This window comes from Alosa alosa, chromosome 17, assembly GCF_017589495.1.
Source record: "Alosa alosa isolate M-15738 ecotype Scorff River chromosome 17, AALO_Geno_1.1, whole genome shotgun sequence".
Lineage (NCBI taxonomy): Eukaryota > Metazoa > Chordata > Actinopteri > Clupeiformes > Clupeidae > Alosa > Alosa alosa.
In genome coordinates, this window is record NC_063205.1 from 24,142,112 (window position 1) to 24,157,426 (window position 15,315).

The window sequence follows — 15,315 nt, forward strand, 5'->3', positions numbered from 1 at the left end:
ATGTTGGAGGCAACAGGCAGGAAACGAGGCTTGAGGCCTAAGGCAAAGGGAGCATCTAACAGATGGGTACCCTGTCCCCACAAGGACTGAGATTATTGTTGTCTATTTATTTATGCATTTATTTAGCTACTAGCCACGATTTGGTGCTCCAACTTCATGGAATTGAGCCTAGTGTTTTTGCTATCTGTGTCACAAGGAAGGAAGGAATATTCTGTGTTCCTGACGGCTACAATGTTTATGTTTTTTCCAGCATCTTGGTAGGCAGATATTTTCATAACTGGTTAGCTATTAATGCTATTATTTATTTCCAGTACAGAGTGGAGTGTGTGATGGTTAAATAGCAACAAACAATAAAAAAAACCTATAAGCATTTCTGAGGTTGGTATGAGTGTGAAGGGGTTTGTATTGATCCCACTTCTGTTGCCAAAAACCCCAAACTAAACAGAAATGTCATTGACAAATACAACAAATATGGCTGAAGGTGGGCGGTTTAGATTGTTAGACCATTGTTTGTTGTTCTAAACAGAAAGGGCTTGAGATGATTAGAACAATCATCCTATTTTATTGTGTAAAATACAAACGCATTTGTCTGTAAAATGTGTGCAATCCTAAGACACAAAGGGGGCCTTGGCGGCCAGAATGTTGAGAATCATCGGTGTAGAGAGCTTTTCGCTGACGGCTCCTCTGCTGTTTCCTCCACAGCACAAACTCCACGGCCACGCGTTCGTCCGCCTTCACGCGCCCTGGGCGGTGCTTACCAGGGAAGCGGAGTTTCTGAAGATTAAGATGCCCACGAAAAAGGTGAGCCGCTGCCGCCGCCGCTCGGTCGCACCCACACTGACCCCAACCCCACGGTGTGGCGCGGCGCGGCCCAGTCGTGACTGCTGCCAGCAGGGGCTCTGCGCCCAAGAGCCATTACGTGTGCTGCTTTCACCTGACCTGCCCGACTTAATGCCTACCCACTCCAGTCTAAATATAGGGGAGAGAGAGGGAGAGAGAGACTGTGTGTGTGTGTGTGTGTATAAGAGAGAGGGAAAGGGAGAGAGATACTGTGTGTATGTGTGTAAGTCTGTGTGTGTGTGAGAGAGAGAAACAGACATTTCACACATTTTTGTGTGCTTATGTTTGCTGATTTCTCTGTCTGTCTCACAATCATATATATATATATATATATATATATATATATATATATATATGTTTGTGTGTTTGTTTATGTGTGTGTGTGTGTGTGTCTACTGTTTTCTAAAGATGACCATGCACATGATAGTGTTAGTATGTGTGTGTGTTTGGATGTGTGTGTATGTGTGTTTATGTTAGTGCATATGTGGTTGTCAATGTGATTTCTTTGTGTATCAATGAATTTGTTTGTGTATGAGTGTGTGTATGCATGTATTCCTGTGTTTGGACATTCTCGTGTGTGTGTGTTTATGTGTGTGTGTGTGTGTGTGTGTGTGTGTCGCGCAGGTATGGGCAGTATTTTAATGATAAATGTTTTAAATTCATTCTTAAGTTACTTCACCTGGCATGTATGTCAAGTGTTTTAGTGACAAACCTGGGTTACCAAAGAGTAAGAGATACACTTTACAAAATAAAAGCCCTGTGGCCATGGGCCTCTTCTATTAGGAGGTTTATCACTTTTTATGGCTAAACAGCCCTTATGCGTTTGTGTGTGTGTGTGTTTGTGTGTGTGTGTGTGTGTGTGTGTGTGTGTGTGTGTGTGTGTGTTAACCCTAGAGTTATGATCTGAAGGAGGAGAAGGGCTTTGCAGGGACCCTGAGTGCGGTGTGGAGGAAGATGAACCAGCCCTTCCAGCCAAACGTCCCTCACCTGCAGGACCAGAGCCGCACCAAGTTCCTCTCTCATTGCTTCTTCCGAGAAAAGATGCACCTGTAAGAATCGTGTGTGTGTGTGTGTGTGACAGAGAAAATTATAGTGGGATGAGAGGGGCCAGAGGGAGTGAGTGAGTGAAAGTGTGTGTGTGTGTGTGTGTGTGTGTGTGTGTGTGTGTGTGTGTGAGTGAATGAAAGGGAATGAGAGGGTGTAGAGTGATTGGAATAGGGAAAGTATGTATTGGGGTGGGGCAGCATTTGTTTTCGACAAGAATTGAAGAATGTGATGTCTGCAAACTCTGTCATAAAGTGCAGTACTCTGTCAATGGTTGTAAACTGTATGAAGTGACTGACTGCAGGAAGTTCTCCGTCGTACGACGGATTTCCGTTAATTTGATCTCTGGTGGCTCTCCGTCAGTGCCTGGCCCTTAGAATCAGAACTTTACCTCCCCTAACGGCACCCCTGGCACTCAAAACATGGCAAACCCTATATCACAATAAACAGCAGACCTTACCGAATACAAGTAAAGCATGCCTCTGTACAATATGCAGTTCCCAGTGGCGTAGCATAGATGTGCTGAGCCCCGGTGCAAGCATTTCCATTTGGCCCCCCCTCGAACACCAACCACACACCCCGCAACTCAAACACACGCACACAAAATTGCATGTGTCTGATGTAGATTCACCAAAGTGATCAGAAAGAGCCATGCACAGTGGCTACCTGACAAATCATCGCTACCACCTGTTAAACTGAATTCTCCCAACTTCTGAAACCGAAACGCAGATAACGTATAACCATAGAACAATTAAATAGCCATCAAGGAAAACACAGCAACTCATATGCGTGGCGCCTACACAATAACCACAAAATTGCTTAATTTAGCCTAACAGTGTGGCTCAGCGGTCAGATAGTCTTCCACAAAAAGGTCACAGAAAGTGCACCTCACATATGCCTACTCCATAAAAAAGCAGCCTGTAACTCACCCATTAGAAGAAGTTCACTCTACGGGCCTTCTGTTCAGCAAAGTCATTGATATATCGTTGAAACCCAACTGCCTGGCTCTGCTGTTCTTTATGGAGAGTATAGCCAATGCACTCAATCGTTCTTGTCCCATGCTAGCCTACTCCTTAGGTAGGACTAAAGTCAGAATTGCTAGCATCAACGCCAGCAGCAACATTCGTGTTTTTAAAAAAACTATTCAGTTTCATTCATTTGGATTTAGTCTCCTCCTGTTCTCATCTTTCTTTTCTCTTCTGTGTGCCACTTTTATGCTTACTAATTGCTGATTGCATTGCTGATTATTATGTGAGGACGTGAGAAGTCGCAAAACCCAAGTGCTCCGGTAAAATATATCATATGTAAATGTAAACCCGTTCGTTTGATATAGTTAAAAGTCTTAGTCGAGTGATATAAGTGCAAGATATAACAAGGATCCAAAATGAAGTTGAGTAAACCTGGTTCAAGAGGTAAAGAGAAGAAGAGAGATGGCGATTTGGAGTTAGCTCATGAGCTACCTGAAGCTCCAGAAACCCAATCTAGGGATGATGGCATTTTAGCAGCTATTCACGCTCTTCGAAAAGACTTCACTGCCCAGCTCAAAGAAGTTATCACCTCAAACCGCAAGATCAAAGAATCATTGGACTCCTTTTCCGAAAGACTAAGTGGCGCAGAATCACGTATAAGTTCCGCTGAGGACCAATTGAACAACCTAGCTAACGTCTCTGCAACCACTCGGAAAAAGATGCTAGCACTCACCAAGTCAGTGGAGACAATTGAAAAACCGCCAGCGCTGCCTGAACTTGAGACTGGTGGGCTTGCCAGAAAACTCAGAGAAAGGTGACTTGGTATCCTTCCTCAACATGTGGTTACCAGACCTCCTTAGTCAAGAAAATTTCCCGATTCCACCTTCCATTGACCAAGCCTTCAGACTCCCCAAAGCAGCCGCTTCTAAAGCCAACAATCTGAACCAAAAACCTTTTCCTCGGGCGATTCTCGTGAAATTCCGCTGGTTGACTGACAGAGACCGAGTGATGAAGGCGGCCCGCAAGAAGAAATCGTTACAGTTTGAGGAGAACCGTGTGATGTTTTTTCCTGATCTATCCGCGGAGATCCAGCAGCAGAGGAGAATGTTCGATGGCGTAAAAACCTGACTGCATACTCTGGATATTGAGTTTGGATTACAGTTCCCAGCAAAGATGAGAATTTACCACAAGGGTAAACTGCTTACGTTTCTTACTCCAGCAGATGTAGAGGCCTTCATACAAGAGCTCGAGACAGAACGGTCTCAGACTGAACGGGACAATGACGTGAGTGAGTCTGGCTAGATTTCGCAAGCATGCTTGGATCCAACATAAATGAACGAAGCTTTGACTAAGCTTTAGTGGATAAGAGTATCATGTATCACATATTCTGGGTTATAGCTGGCCTCTTTGTGTTTAATTTTACATAATGTTATGGGTCAGTAATTATACATACTTGGGTTTACTTTTGTTCTTTTATACTTGGATTGATTGATTTTGCCGGACATGGGTTCCACCCAAATTTGTTGAATGTTCTATATCTGCTTCTTAGTTAAGGATCAATGCAAGTTATCCGGACTTTCTGTGTTTTGCAAAGGTTTGAGTGGGGTCTGTGCAATTAGGGGGCACAGGGACTTAGGAGAGCTCTGTCTCAGTTCTAGAGAGGGGGCGTTTGTTACTGTTTTTTCTTTTTTCTATTTTTTGTGTTTTGTTGGCACACTAGTCTCCTATGGTAGAAGAGGAGCTGATGGTATAACGTTAATATGACGTAGGCTGGGTTATGAGTAATGTTCCTTTTCTCAATATTACTTCATGGAATGTCAGGGGTATGAGTAAATGAGTTAAAATTAAGCAAATACTGTCCAGACTTAAAAACCTCCAAGCAAAAGTCATATTTCTCCAAGAAACACATCTATTGTCAGATGAGATTGTCCATATAAGGAAGAGAGATGGCCTGGGCAAATTCTAGCTTCTTGCTTCTTCTCACAGGCAAGAGTAGCAATCCTTATCCATAAATCAGTCCCCTTTAGGATTCACAAACTTCTCCAGGATCCTGCAGGTAGATTTGTGGTGGTTGGGGGAACTCTTTTGAATCAGGAAATTATTCTTGTAAACGTTTATGGGCCCAACAATGACGATGCCACATTCTTTAGTAACCTCTTTATGACCATTTCCTTTTTTCGAGGTGAAATAATTATGGGTGGAGATTTTGTGCTCTTAACCCCCTTCTAGACCGCTCATCGAGAAATGACACCTCACATACAAATACCCGAAAGGTGATAGGCCGCTTCATGTCAGAGCTGTATCTTTGTGATATCTGGAGAATTAGAAATCCCACCACACTGGAATATTCATGCCACTCAAACACACACCAAACACAATCCCGCATAGACTATTTTTTAATCTCTGGGTCGCTAGCATATTTTGGTCATATTTTCCAAAATATGACTAAAATCTTCGGAAATTTCATATGGAGTAACAGACGAGCAAGACTACGTCTCTCTCTACTATATCTCCCATATGACAGGGCAGGGTTGAAACTCCCCAATCTCAAATATTACTACTGGGCATGCCAGCTTTGGACAACCTCATTCTGGTTTAGGTCCAGTCCATCCCTCTCATGGGTGGCCATGAAAAGAGAGACTTCAGCCAACATACCTCTTACCTACCTAAAGGTTTCCCTTAAGATATCACGGTTCACACCCATTTGGGGAAACAATAATTTTCATCCAGGGGCAAAAGACAAGGGATTTAAACTATGGGCAGAGAAAGGTATTGGCCAAATAGCAGATCTCTTTCAGGAAGATGCTCTCATGCCATTTGAAGATATTAGAAAAACAATTTGACATACCTGCTAAACATCTTTAAATACCTTCAAGTCAGAGACTTCATCTACAAGACCCAAAAAAAGCTCTCAATGCCAGACCTCTCAGCAGTAGAAAATATCATGGTAAGCCCACACCAGAGAAGACTTATTTCCATCTTTTATAAGATTTTGTCATCTGGGTCTCCAGAGACATCTGAGGACAAGAGACTTGCTTGGTGCGCAGACTTAAGGGAGGAGATAAGTGGGTCTGAATGGCAAAATATTCGTACCCAATCACAAACACAAACTTCTAATTCAGGTTTCAGATTATTACAGTATAAATGGTCAATGAGGCTGTATATCACTCCAGAGGTTTTGAATCATTTAAATATTCCTGATGTATGTATTAAATGTGAAACACATAAAGGGACGCTTTTCCATTGTTTATGGTCCTGTTCAAAAGTACAAGAATTTTGGAATGAGGTTGTTGAGACACTCTCAAATTCGTCAGAGGTGATTCTTCCTATGTGCCCAAGCCCGAGTACTTACGGGAGGGGGCCCATATCGGGGGCGTGGAAGTGGGCCCCCCTTCCTGCCTGGGCCCCGGTGCACCATATTTTAATGTAAACTATTAATGTCAATACATACATTTTTGTAAATTCCTTAGCCACAGAGTATCATGGTTCTTATCAACAATTCTAGAGCGTAGCGCTCTAGAATCTTTGGTTCTTATATTGCCAGATTCCAGACAATCATACTTACACAGATATTCATATTTCTACTGGCATGCTTCCTTGCCTTCCTAGTCACATTACTGCAAAAATATGAAGAAAAAAATTAGACGCAATGTTTTTTTCTTGATATAAAGCCTGGCATAAAACATGCAAATATTATCACATCATACTTTCTCAGATATGCTTAGTCCAGGCTGTCCTCAAAAATGTATAATGCTGAATGAGCTGTGTACGCGGCACAATTTTGGTTGGCCCCACCGAATCTCACTCCAATGTTTTTTGAAAGGTTGGCAGCCCTGGTACCATAAAGTAGCCGAAATAGCGTTACCACAACACTTTTCACTTTAATCCCTGTGACTGACCATGTTTGTGTGTGTGTGTGTGTGTGTGTGTGTGTGTGTGTGTGCGTGCGTTGTATTTAATAGCTTGGTCCATTTCTGTCTGTAATATCTCTAAGCCATTGTTTATTCTCAGGTACAACATCAAATCCAAGGACACCTTCTTTGACAATGCCACAAGGAGTCGAATTGTGAGTCAAAGTCTCTTTCTCCATCTTTCTTCTGCTTGCTTGAGATAGAAAGTGTGTGTGTGTGTGTGTGTGTGTGTGTGTGTGTGCGTGTGTCTGTGTGTGTATGTGTGTATTCGTGGTCAGAAGAACATACCACTCTGCACGGCTTTCGTGCCCCGATACAATATTATTGCAAATAAAGATTATGTTCATAAAGCATAAATATTAAAGCATACAAGGCTATGTTCCATATTGTGGACTTCAGACCCAATATTATCAGAGTAGATTAATGTACTAAAAGGAAATTTATATAATAATATTGAATTGATAAATATTGTAATACGTGACCGTGCAAGGCGAAACCAGTCACTTTGCGCACGGTGCTATTTTGAGGAAATCCACGATAAACAAACGTATGGGTTAAAATGTCGAATTTCACGGAAAAACATAAGTTTTGACTGTTAAACCCTGAAATTATTTAGGTGAAGATTCAGTCATTCCCTTTGTCCACGCCGCTATAAGGTTTTACGGTAGAGCTAAGATTTACTCAATGTGTCAGCTCTCTATCGTTCTTGGCAGATGTAGCTGAATATGAATGTGAAATACTTCCCTTTCAGGGCACGAACTATCCTGGCGTCATTTTAGGGACCAGGAGAAGTTTTCCATTGAAGTATTGCAATCTGTGTACACAGAACTTCCTCTCCCCTTACTTCCCCGAAATACATTAACCCTTAAAGGTGTAGGTTTTTGAACGTTCTAAGTTCCGCAACAATTGAAGGTTCTAAAATTCTATGTTAAATTCAATGAACCCAGATATTCTTTAGAACGTTCATTTCTCAACATTCCCGTCACACTAGTGTGACGGTACTCCTTTAAGGGTTAATTATTCTATAGTGAAACCTTCCGAGCACCGTCCCAGGTATTAACTAGGGGGCAGAAAAAGACACTCATTGCACGGTTGATGAAACTGCACATAGTCAGTCATCCGCTTCAAAAACATGCTACCGTATGGCTATTAATAACTGTCCTCACACTATCGGGCGTGACAATTTACTTAAAAAGGTGATTTTCTCCTCTTCTGGCGTTTCGTGACGGGAGAACCATGCCAACTTTGGATGCCATTATCTTAGCGATACTTTTTGCAATATCCTACATATTGTTGAAAAGCTTAGTTTATGACCGTTCATGTGAGCACACTAACTTAATTTTCTACATTTTACCAAAGCGACTGGTTTCGCCTTGCAGGTTCACATACTAGTGCCACAGTGACCATACTGTGCCAAAAATGCTCTCTGTCTCTCTCTCTACTCCCTCTCTCCTGGGATCCCCAGGTACATGAGATCCTTCGACGCACAGCCTGCACACGGTCTAGTCAGAGCATGGGTGGGTATGGTGCACACACACACACACACACACACACATACATATGCATACATATACATACACATATACACACACACACATACACACACAGACTAGCCAAGCCTGAGGGGGAATCCCAAAGAGTGTCAACCCAGGCTGGGCAGGGAGAGAGTGGGGATGGACAGCTATAGGGGTGTGTGTGTGTGTGTGGGTTGTTGTGGTGTGTGTGAGGGGGTAGTGTGTGCTGGTGGCCCCTGCTACCATATGCTCTTTTGGAAGCCACTGTGGAGCAGAAGGACAGAGCCGGCAGCTCTGAGAAGCAGGCGGAGATGTAGGCACACACACACACACACACACACACCAGAGGCGAATGCTCTAAGACTACAGGGGAAGCTCAGCCTCCTAAAATATCACGGAAAATCGCATCAAATAACACTATTACATTAGCTTCTAGCCTACTATTCCAACTAGAACATGCTGAAAACATGTTCATCTTCATGGCTAGTTTGTTCAGCAATAAGGTTTTGTCGGTCATTTATCGTGATTTCGCACCCGTAATACATTGCTGTGACGACACGATCCATCAAAAAAACAGGTAAAAAACCCATAGACACTCGGCTTCACTAGACTTTCAATGGCACTTACAGAGTGGGCTGATCTCAGTGCAGAAAAGCTACACGTTTATTGGACAAGTGCCACAAAATCGTCATTTCCAGGGAAGCCCAGCGTCTCTGGGAGTGAATGGGACAGTGGGATGGCCTGGACGCCGAGCTTCTGTATGATGATTGGAGGAACCGTGATAGAGGCTGGACTCTTTTTGATTGACCGCATATGTCGCGATCTGACAGGAAGTGGTTCAAGTTCAAGGGATGCGTAATTTGGGAGCAATACAGTCGGTTTCTATTTGTCTTTGTAAATAGCATAGGCTACTGTAAATAAAACCGTAATGTGGAGTTACAGAGTTTGTGACTTGGTTTTGTTTCAGTTGTGTATTTAGGCTAAGTTACGTAGCGCGCTATATAACGGTGTAGGCTACATGATGCCATGCTTACTCTATAGCCTACTGTTTTGCCTATTCTGGGTTTTGGGATAATTTTTGCCCTCAAAGAACAATATAGCGCCTTAATAACATTAATTTAATATTTGACCATTTTTATCAGAGCTTCCCCTGTTCCAAAGAGCAGCAATCGTCACTGACACACACTGTCTGAGAAGCAGGCAGAGATGTAGGCTAGCGGAGGGATGGATTGAGAACAGACAGGGTCACAAGCTCTTTTTCTCACTCTTTTTCTTTCTCCCTCTCTTCCTCCCTCTCTCTCTCTCACTCTTACACGCTCATACACACACACACACACACACCCACACCCTCTTTGTCCCTCTCTCTTTGTTTTGTCTGTGTCTCTGTATGTTAGTCACTGAATCTGTCATCTCTGGCTTCATCCTTGTCGTTCCCACCCTCCTATCATCTCTCTCTAATTTGTCTGTCTGTCTTTTTTCATTGTGATCGCTTTCTCTGTAGTTTCAACTCTGAGAAATGGGCAAATGAAGGGTTGTATAATAGAGGAAAAATCTTCTTTCTCAAATTTTAGTTCAATGTGCTTTACAGATATCTCATTGGATATGGGTCAAGATAACAACATATTCCACACAGACGCAATGTACACTCTACATTAGGGGTGTTAAACATAAGGCCTTTGTCCCCAGGGCTGTCCAGCTCCTAAACTCCAAGCCCCCCCCCCCTCCCCAATATTTGGACTATACTACAACACTCAGTAGATTGATGACTGTTGCACTCATCCCATCCCCTTCCCCCCCTTTTTTTATATATTATTATGACCGGCCTTGAGTGTTTAGTCAGATTTTTTTTTTTCGCATGCCCAAATTTCCGTCAATGATTCCCGGGACACTGAAAGACCGGGTACACCACGAAACTTGGTGGACATGTAACCCCACATGGATAGCATGGAACCATCGTTTTTCGTTTTGATCTGTAGCCCCCCTCTGAATTGGACCCCGAAAGGAGGGTAGGGCAGACACAGTTTTCTGTGAATATCTCGAAAACCGTAGGGTTTAGGAGGACCATTTTTTTTGTATGTTGATCTCAAGGGGCCATGTCAACCCATTCCATAACCACTCATTTCATGTATAGCGCCACCTAGTTAAACACAAAAAGTAAAAATGAGGTGGTGTAATTGAAGGTATCTGTGACCTAACATAGTCAAAACTGCACAAAATTGGAAGTGTAGGATCATTATGACACCCTCTGTATGCACGCCAAGTTTTGTGGAATTCCGTTCATGGGGGCCACACAATAAATTAATTTATGTTACTATACACCAACTGGCCTGTAGGTGGCCGGAGACAGTTTTCTGTGAATATCTCGAGAACCGTAGGGCCTAGGAGGTCCACCTTTTTTTTTTTGTATGTTGGTCTTAAGGGGCATGTCAACCCATCCCATTACCACTTATTTCATGTATAGCGCCACCTAGTTAAAAATTAAAAAGCAAAAAAAATTAGGTGTTTTCATCTCAATATCTCTGGCTGACAAGGTCAAAACTGCACGAAATTAAAAGTGTAGGATCATTATGACACCCTCTGAATGCATGCCAAGTTTTGTGTACTTTCGTTCATGGGGGCCTTACAATAAAATAATTTATGTGTACATTTAGTGGCGATACACCAACAAAGGATTCGGGACACTGAAAGACCGGGGTACACAAAACTTGGTGAGCATGTACCCCACATGGATAGCATGGAACCGTCATTTTTCGTTTTCATCTGCAGCCCCCGCTGGACTGGACCCCCGAAAGGAGGGTAGGGCAGGCGCAGTTCTCTGTGAATCTTTTATGGTATGTTGGTCTCAAGGGCCCACATCAACCTGGCTCATAATCACTCATTTGTGATTTGCCCCGGTAAAAAATGAAAATCAGTAGGATTAAAAGAAAGCCAAAATAAATATTCATCATCATCATCATGGCTGCATTTTCAGTATTGGCGAGAAGTAGTCGTTTGTCCACTAGATGGCATCGTTGCAGTGAGGCGTAATTTTGTTGGAAGTTAAAAAGTGGGTTGGAAAAACAATGGGCGCTTCATACAAGGACTGTAATTTACGCAGCGAACATCTAATAAGGATAGGACTATGTTCACATGAAGTGTAATTCCCATTTCTTCTTGAAGCCGAAATAAATCTGAGGATGTTTTATCGGACTTGCTTGGTTTTACTGCAGATGCGTTAATCTTGTAATATCAATAAGGACCTAGGTAATGTTACCGTTAAGCGTTGGTTGAGTGATGGAGGCATTTGATTTATTGCATTTGTAGAAAACTATAAATGCGGTTATACCAAGCAAATGTATAGCAGCACTGTTTGTATCTTTCGACTGTAATTTATTGCACGTGCTACAAAATCATTCTGTGCAATGGAAGATTTACCAACGTTACACCGGTCTGATACAGTTTTGCCTATACATGCGTGAGACTGAGACACCTGTTTATTTTTGTTTTAAGTGCGTGCAGGGTGTGAGGGGAATCGATGTGCTTTGATTACAGCTTGGTAGTTGTAGTCTGTGAAATTAAAAAGCACGTATTATTGTGAAGTATCAAACAATGACACCTTCATTTCATTATGGCTGCTTTAGCAAAACACCTTAAGCTACTGTGTAGTGGGTCCCATTTAGAAGTGGCTACTTCATTAGGCGCTTTCCTTGACTCATGGAGCTGCGTGAATGTTATTACAACTTTTCGCCCACGATATGACAGTTTAAGTCCGCTTGATACTGTAAGGCGTAAGCCATTGGTTTCCAAAGGAGATTTTATTTGTGTCGCCAGCATAGCCTATTGACAATTTATGTTGTCAATAGGCCTACCTTATAATCCTACCTGTAGCTTAGGGAAGCTAACAACTTTCTATTAGGATCTAGTTTGTTAGTTACCGTTTTGTCATAACTCCCTGATGCATTTTTGCATTTAGAATAGCCAGAGCGTGTATATCTCAATCGGAAAATTAAACAATATCGGGTGCCTATGGACTAGGCTGGGTGAACCCAGCCTGATCTGCCCTCCGCTATTTATTTTTGATTTCTTAAAAGATTGAGCTTGGTCTGATGAAAGCCAGACTAGCCATGGACCTCAGTTAAACAATGCAAGGGAACATGAATCCGCCTATATTTGCACTAACAATAACGGACAAAAGCTCTTCAACTTTGGCCCGTTAAAATGTGTATGAACAGTCTAGCGACGCATTTCATCAAGGCCCATTTGGACATGTCAGTTATTTGCACCACTGGTTAGATGTAAAACAGCATTTTGTTTCAGACTAGGCTACTGTTACTTAATTTGTGCATTAACAATAACGTTTCAGACTACTGTTTCTTAATTTGTGCATTGACAATAAAGTATTACATGAACTAAAGATGACTAAAATCTTATGTAGAAGAAGAAACATTCAAAAAAATCCATCCATCCAAAATGACCTTTGTTTTGATAGCTGTTGAAAACGGCATGGAACTGACAGAGATGTTTTTGTTTATAAATACATAAAAATAAATAAATAAATAACATTATGCTGATACCTTTTGCTTTTCCCAAATACAATGTAGCCTACAGGTGTAAGTGACCTTTCATCAATCCAGTTGCAATGGATGAACTGTGATGAACTGCCCTACTTGTGATTGTTTAGAGATTTTAAAGGTTTTATAACAATTCTACATCTTCTTTGGCTATTCTACAATCTATTCACCTTTTCAGCACCAGTAGGGTACTTTCTGTGCAGCGACACACACACTCAGGCATGCCAAACAAGCATACACAAAAGTTTCAAGAGTGGGGGATGGAGTAAAATATGGAGACAAATTGAAGTGTGATTTATTTTCGCGGAACGGATGTACAGGACTGAGCGGCGGTCATATTTTGTACCGCTATGCATTACATCTAGTTTTTAACTTATTTTATTGATGTTGTACTGTATGTGGTGGAATATGCTGCTCTTTGTGCCATTTAATTGCCCCCTGGGGATGAATAAAGTAATTTGAATTGAATTGAATTGAATTGAATTGAATTGGCCTGGGTGCCAGATCAGGCCCGCCAGCAGGGTTCATGCTAACCTTAGTAAGGAAAAATATTACAAAAAAAAAAAAAATAGAGCCAGTGGTCCTCAACAATGTCTCTAAGCAATGAGCAATGAACATTAATAAGCAATGTCCCTATAATATGATAAATTGATGAAACCTAGCGCTACAAACTATCCTCAGGAAGGAAAAGTCCGAAAAAAACTGACATGGAAGTGGGGGGGTATTTCAAGAGGACAACAGCAGTCTATGACAGGAGTGCATGATTTGTACTTGTTTGCTCATAAGGGGGTATAGTAAAGTAGATCATCAAACAATACTCTGATACCAATGCAGAAAAATGATAATGACCATGACAATGACAGCCCCCCATGAGGTCTTATTCTAACAAATAAGGAGAGAGGAAGAGACTGTTCATATTTCAGAATTTTCCATTAGAGTCACTTAGAAGGATACTTTCTGGATTATTTTGTTCATGTTGTAGTTGTTGTGGAGTCTACTTCTCTATCTCTTCTGCCTAGTAGTTTTTGGAACCTGCTCACAGATGAGTGGATTCATTGTAGACATCTCCTTCTACCTGGATGATGTTTTAGTGTCCTCCTTTTGTGGAGGATGAGAGAGCTGATGTTGGGAAGGGGGAGGGCTGGTACCAGAACAAGGTTTTGTTGGATTATTGTGGTACTAGAACAAGGTTTTGTTGGACTGTTCAAATAAAGAAAAAGTACCCGCACACTGTTGCTACTGCTCCCGAAGTGATTTATTAAACTGCGTTTTGACCAATGTTGGTCTTCGTCAAATGTAACACCTGGTGGAACACCTGACGAAGACCAACATTTCAAAACGCGTGTAATAAATTGCCGGGCAGCAGCAACAGTGTGCGGGTACTCTTTCTTTATTTTACGGATCTACTTTACCCTGCATCTGTACTAAGTTGGATGTGCGTGCACCGTCTGCTATTTTGTTGGACTGTTCCTCAGCTCTTCCCTCAGCACTAGAAGGTCCCTCTGGAGCTCTTCAGAATTTTAAGGCCCTTATAAAGCTCTTCAGAATTGTAAGGCCCTTATAGAGCTCTTCAGAATTGTAAGGCCCTTATAGAGCTCTTCAGAATTTTAAGGCCCCTCTGGAGCTCTTCAGAATTTTAAGGTCCCTCTGGAGCTCTTCAGAATGTCAGTCTACTGGTCTTTCTCGTCCCTCTGGAATTTCCCAACATGTCTCATGTGCTTGTCTTTGAGGCGTTGTATGTCTATCTGCAAAGACATATTAGTCTCTTTCATGTCCCCCTGGAGTTTCCAAACATGTCTGATATGCTTGTCTCTGAGCCGATGCATATCTATCTGCAAAGACAGATACAGTAAGTCTCTCTCTCATTCAGCTATGAGGTTAATACACAGGAGCAGGCTATGCTAAAGAATGCATTTCTTATCTTCAGTCTTTATGATTTAAGCACGATCTGATGCTGATTTATTGGGCTCTGTGGTAAATACAGTGATGTGATCTATACACAATATTATTTTGTTTTATTTGCCGCGTACCGCGTGACATCGCTTAGAGCACCTTTAATTTCTTGCCATTAAAGGGACACCAGGCAAAGTTTTCGTGTTAATTACTCATCTTCGAAAGTCGGTATATGGTTAAATGACTCATTACAGGGCAAATGAAGACTCTCTCGCCCGCCCCTTCTGCCTGTAGGAAGAATATCCCGCTTGCAAGATCAGTGTATCATACCCGTCAACCGATCAGTTTACATCCTGGATACAGCACAGAGGCAGGCTAACGAAACACTAGCGATTGTTGCAAACGTGTTTATAATGGCAGAGCCAGCGAAGAAGCAGCGAAAACCCTTGATGGAAGATGAAAAGAAAAGGAAAAGAGCTTCAGACCGAGCGAGGGGGAGTTTCGTAGAGAAAAAGCATCCCCCTCTCTAGAGTGGACATTCCATTCCGTAGCGATGGGTGAGGAGACATCCTGGTCATCCTGGTCAGACAGCAGG

At 42.2% G+C, this 15,315-nt stretch overlaps 1 protein-coding gene across 2 annotated transcripts in view; it reads left to right on the top strand.

Annotated features, from left to right (window-relative positions):
- Positions 1–15,315, top strand: part of ano2b (anoctamin 2b) — a 114,214-nt gene that overhangs the window by 14,938 nt on the left and 83,961 nt on the right. For both annotated transcript variants that reach the window (XM_048268632.1, XM_048268633.1), the window contains exons 5-8: positions 703–801; positions 1,735–1,889; positions 6,864–6,918; positions 8,229–8,280. In XM_048268632.1, the coding sequence (XP_048124589.1) occupies positions 703–801; positions 1,735–1,889; positions 6,864–6,918; positions 8,229–8,280 (361 nt within the window). The remainder of the gene's footprint in view (positions 1–702; positions 802–1,734; positions 1,890–6,863; positions 6,919–8,228; positions 8,281–15,315) is intronic.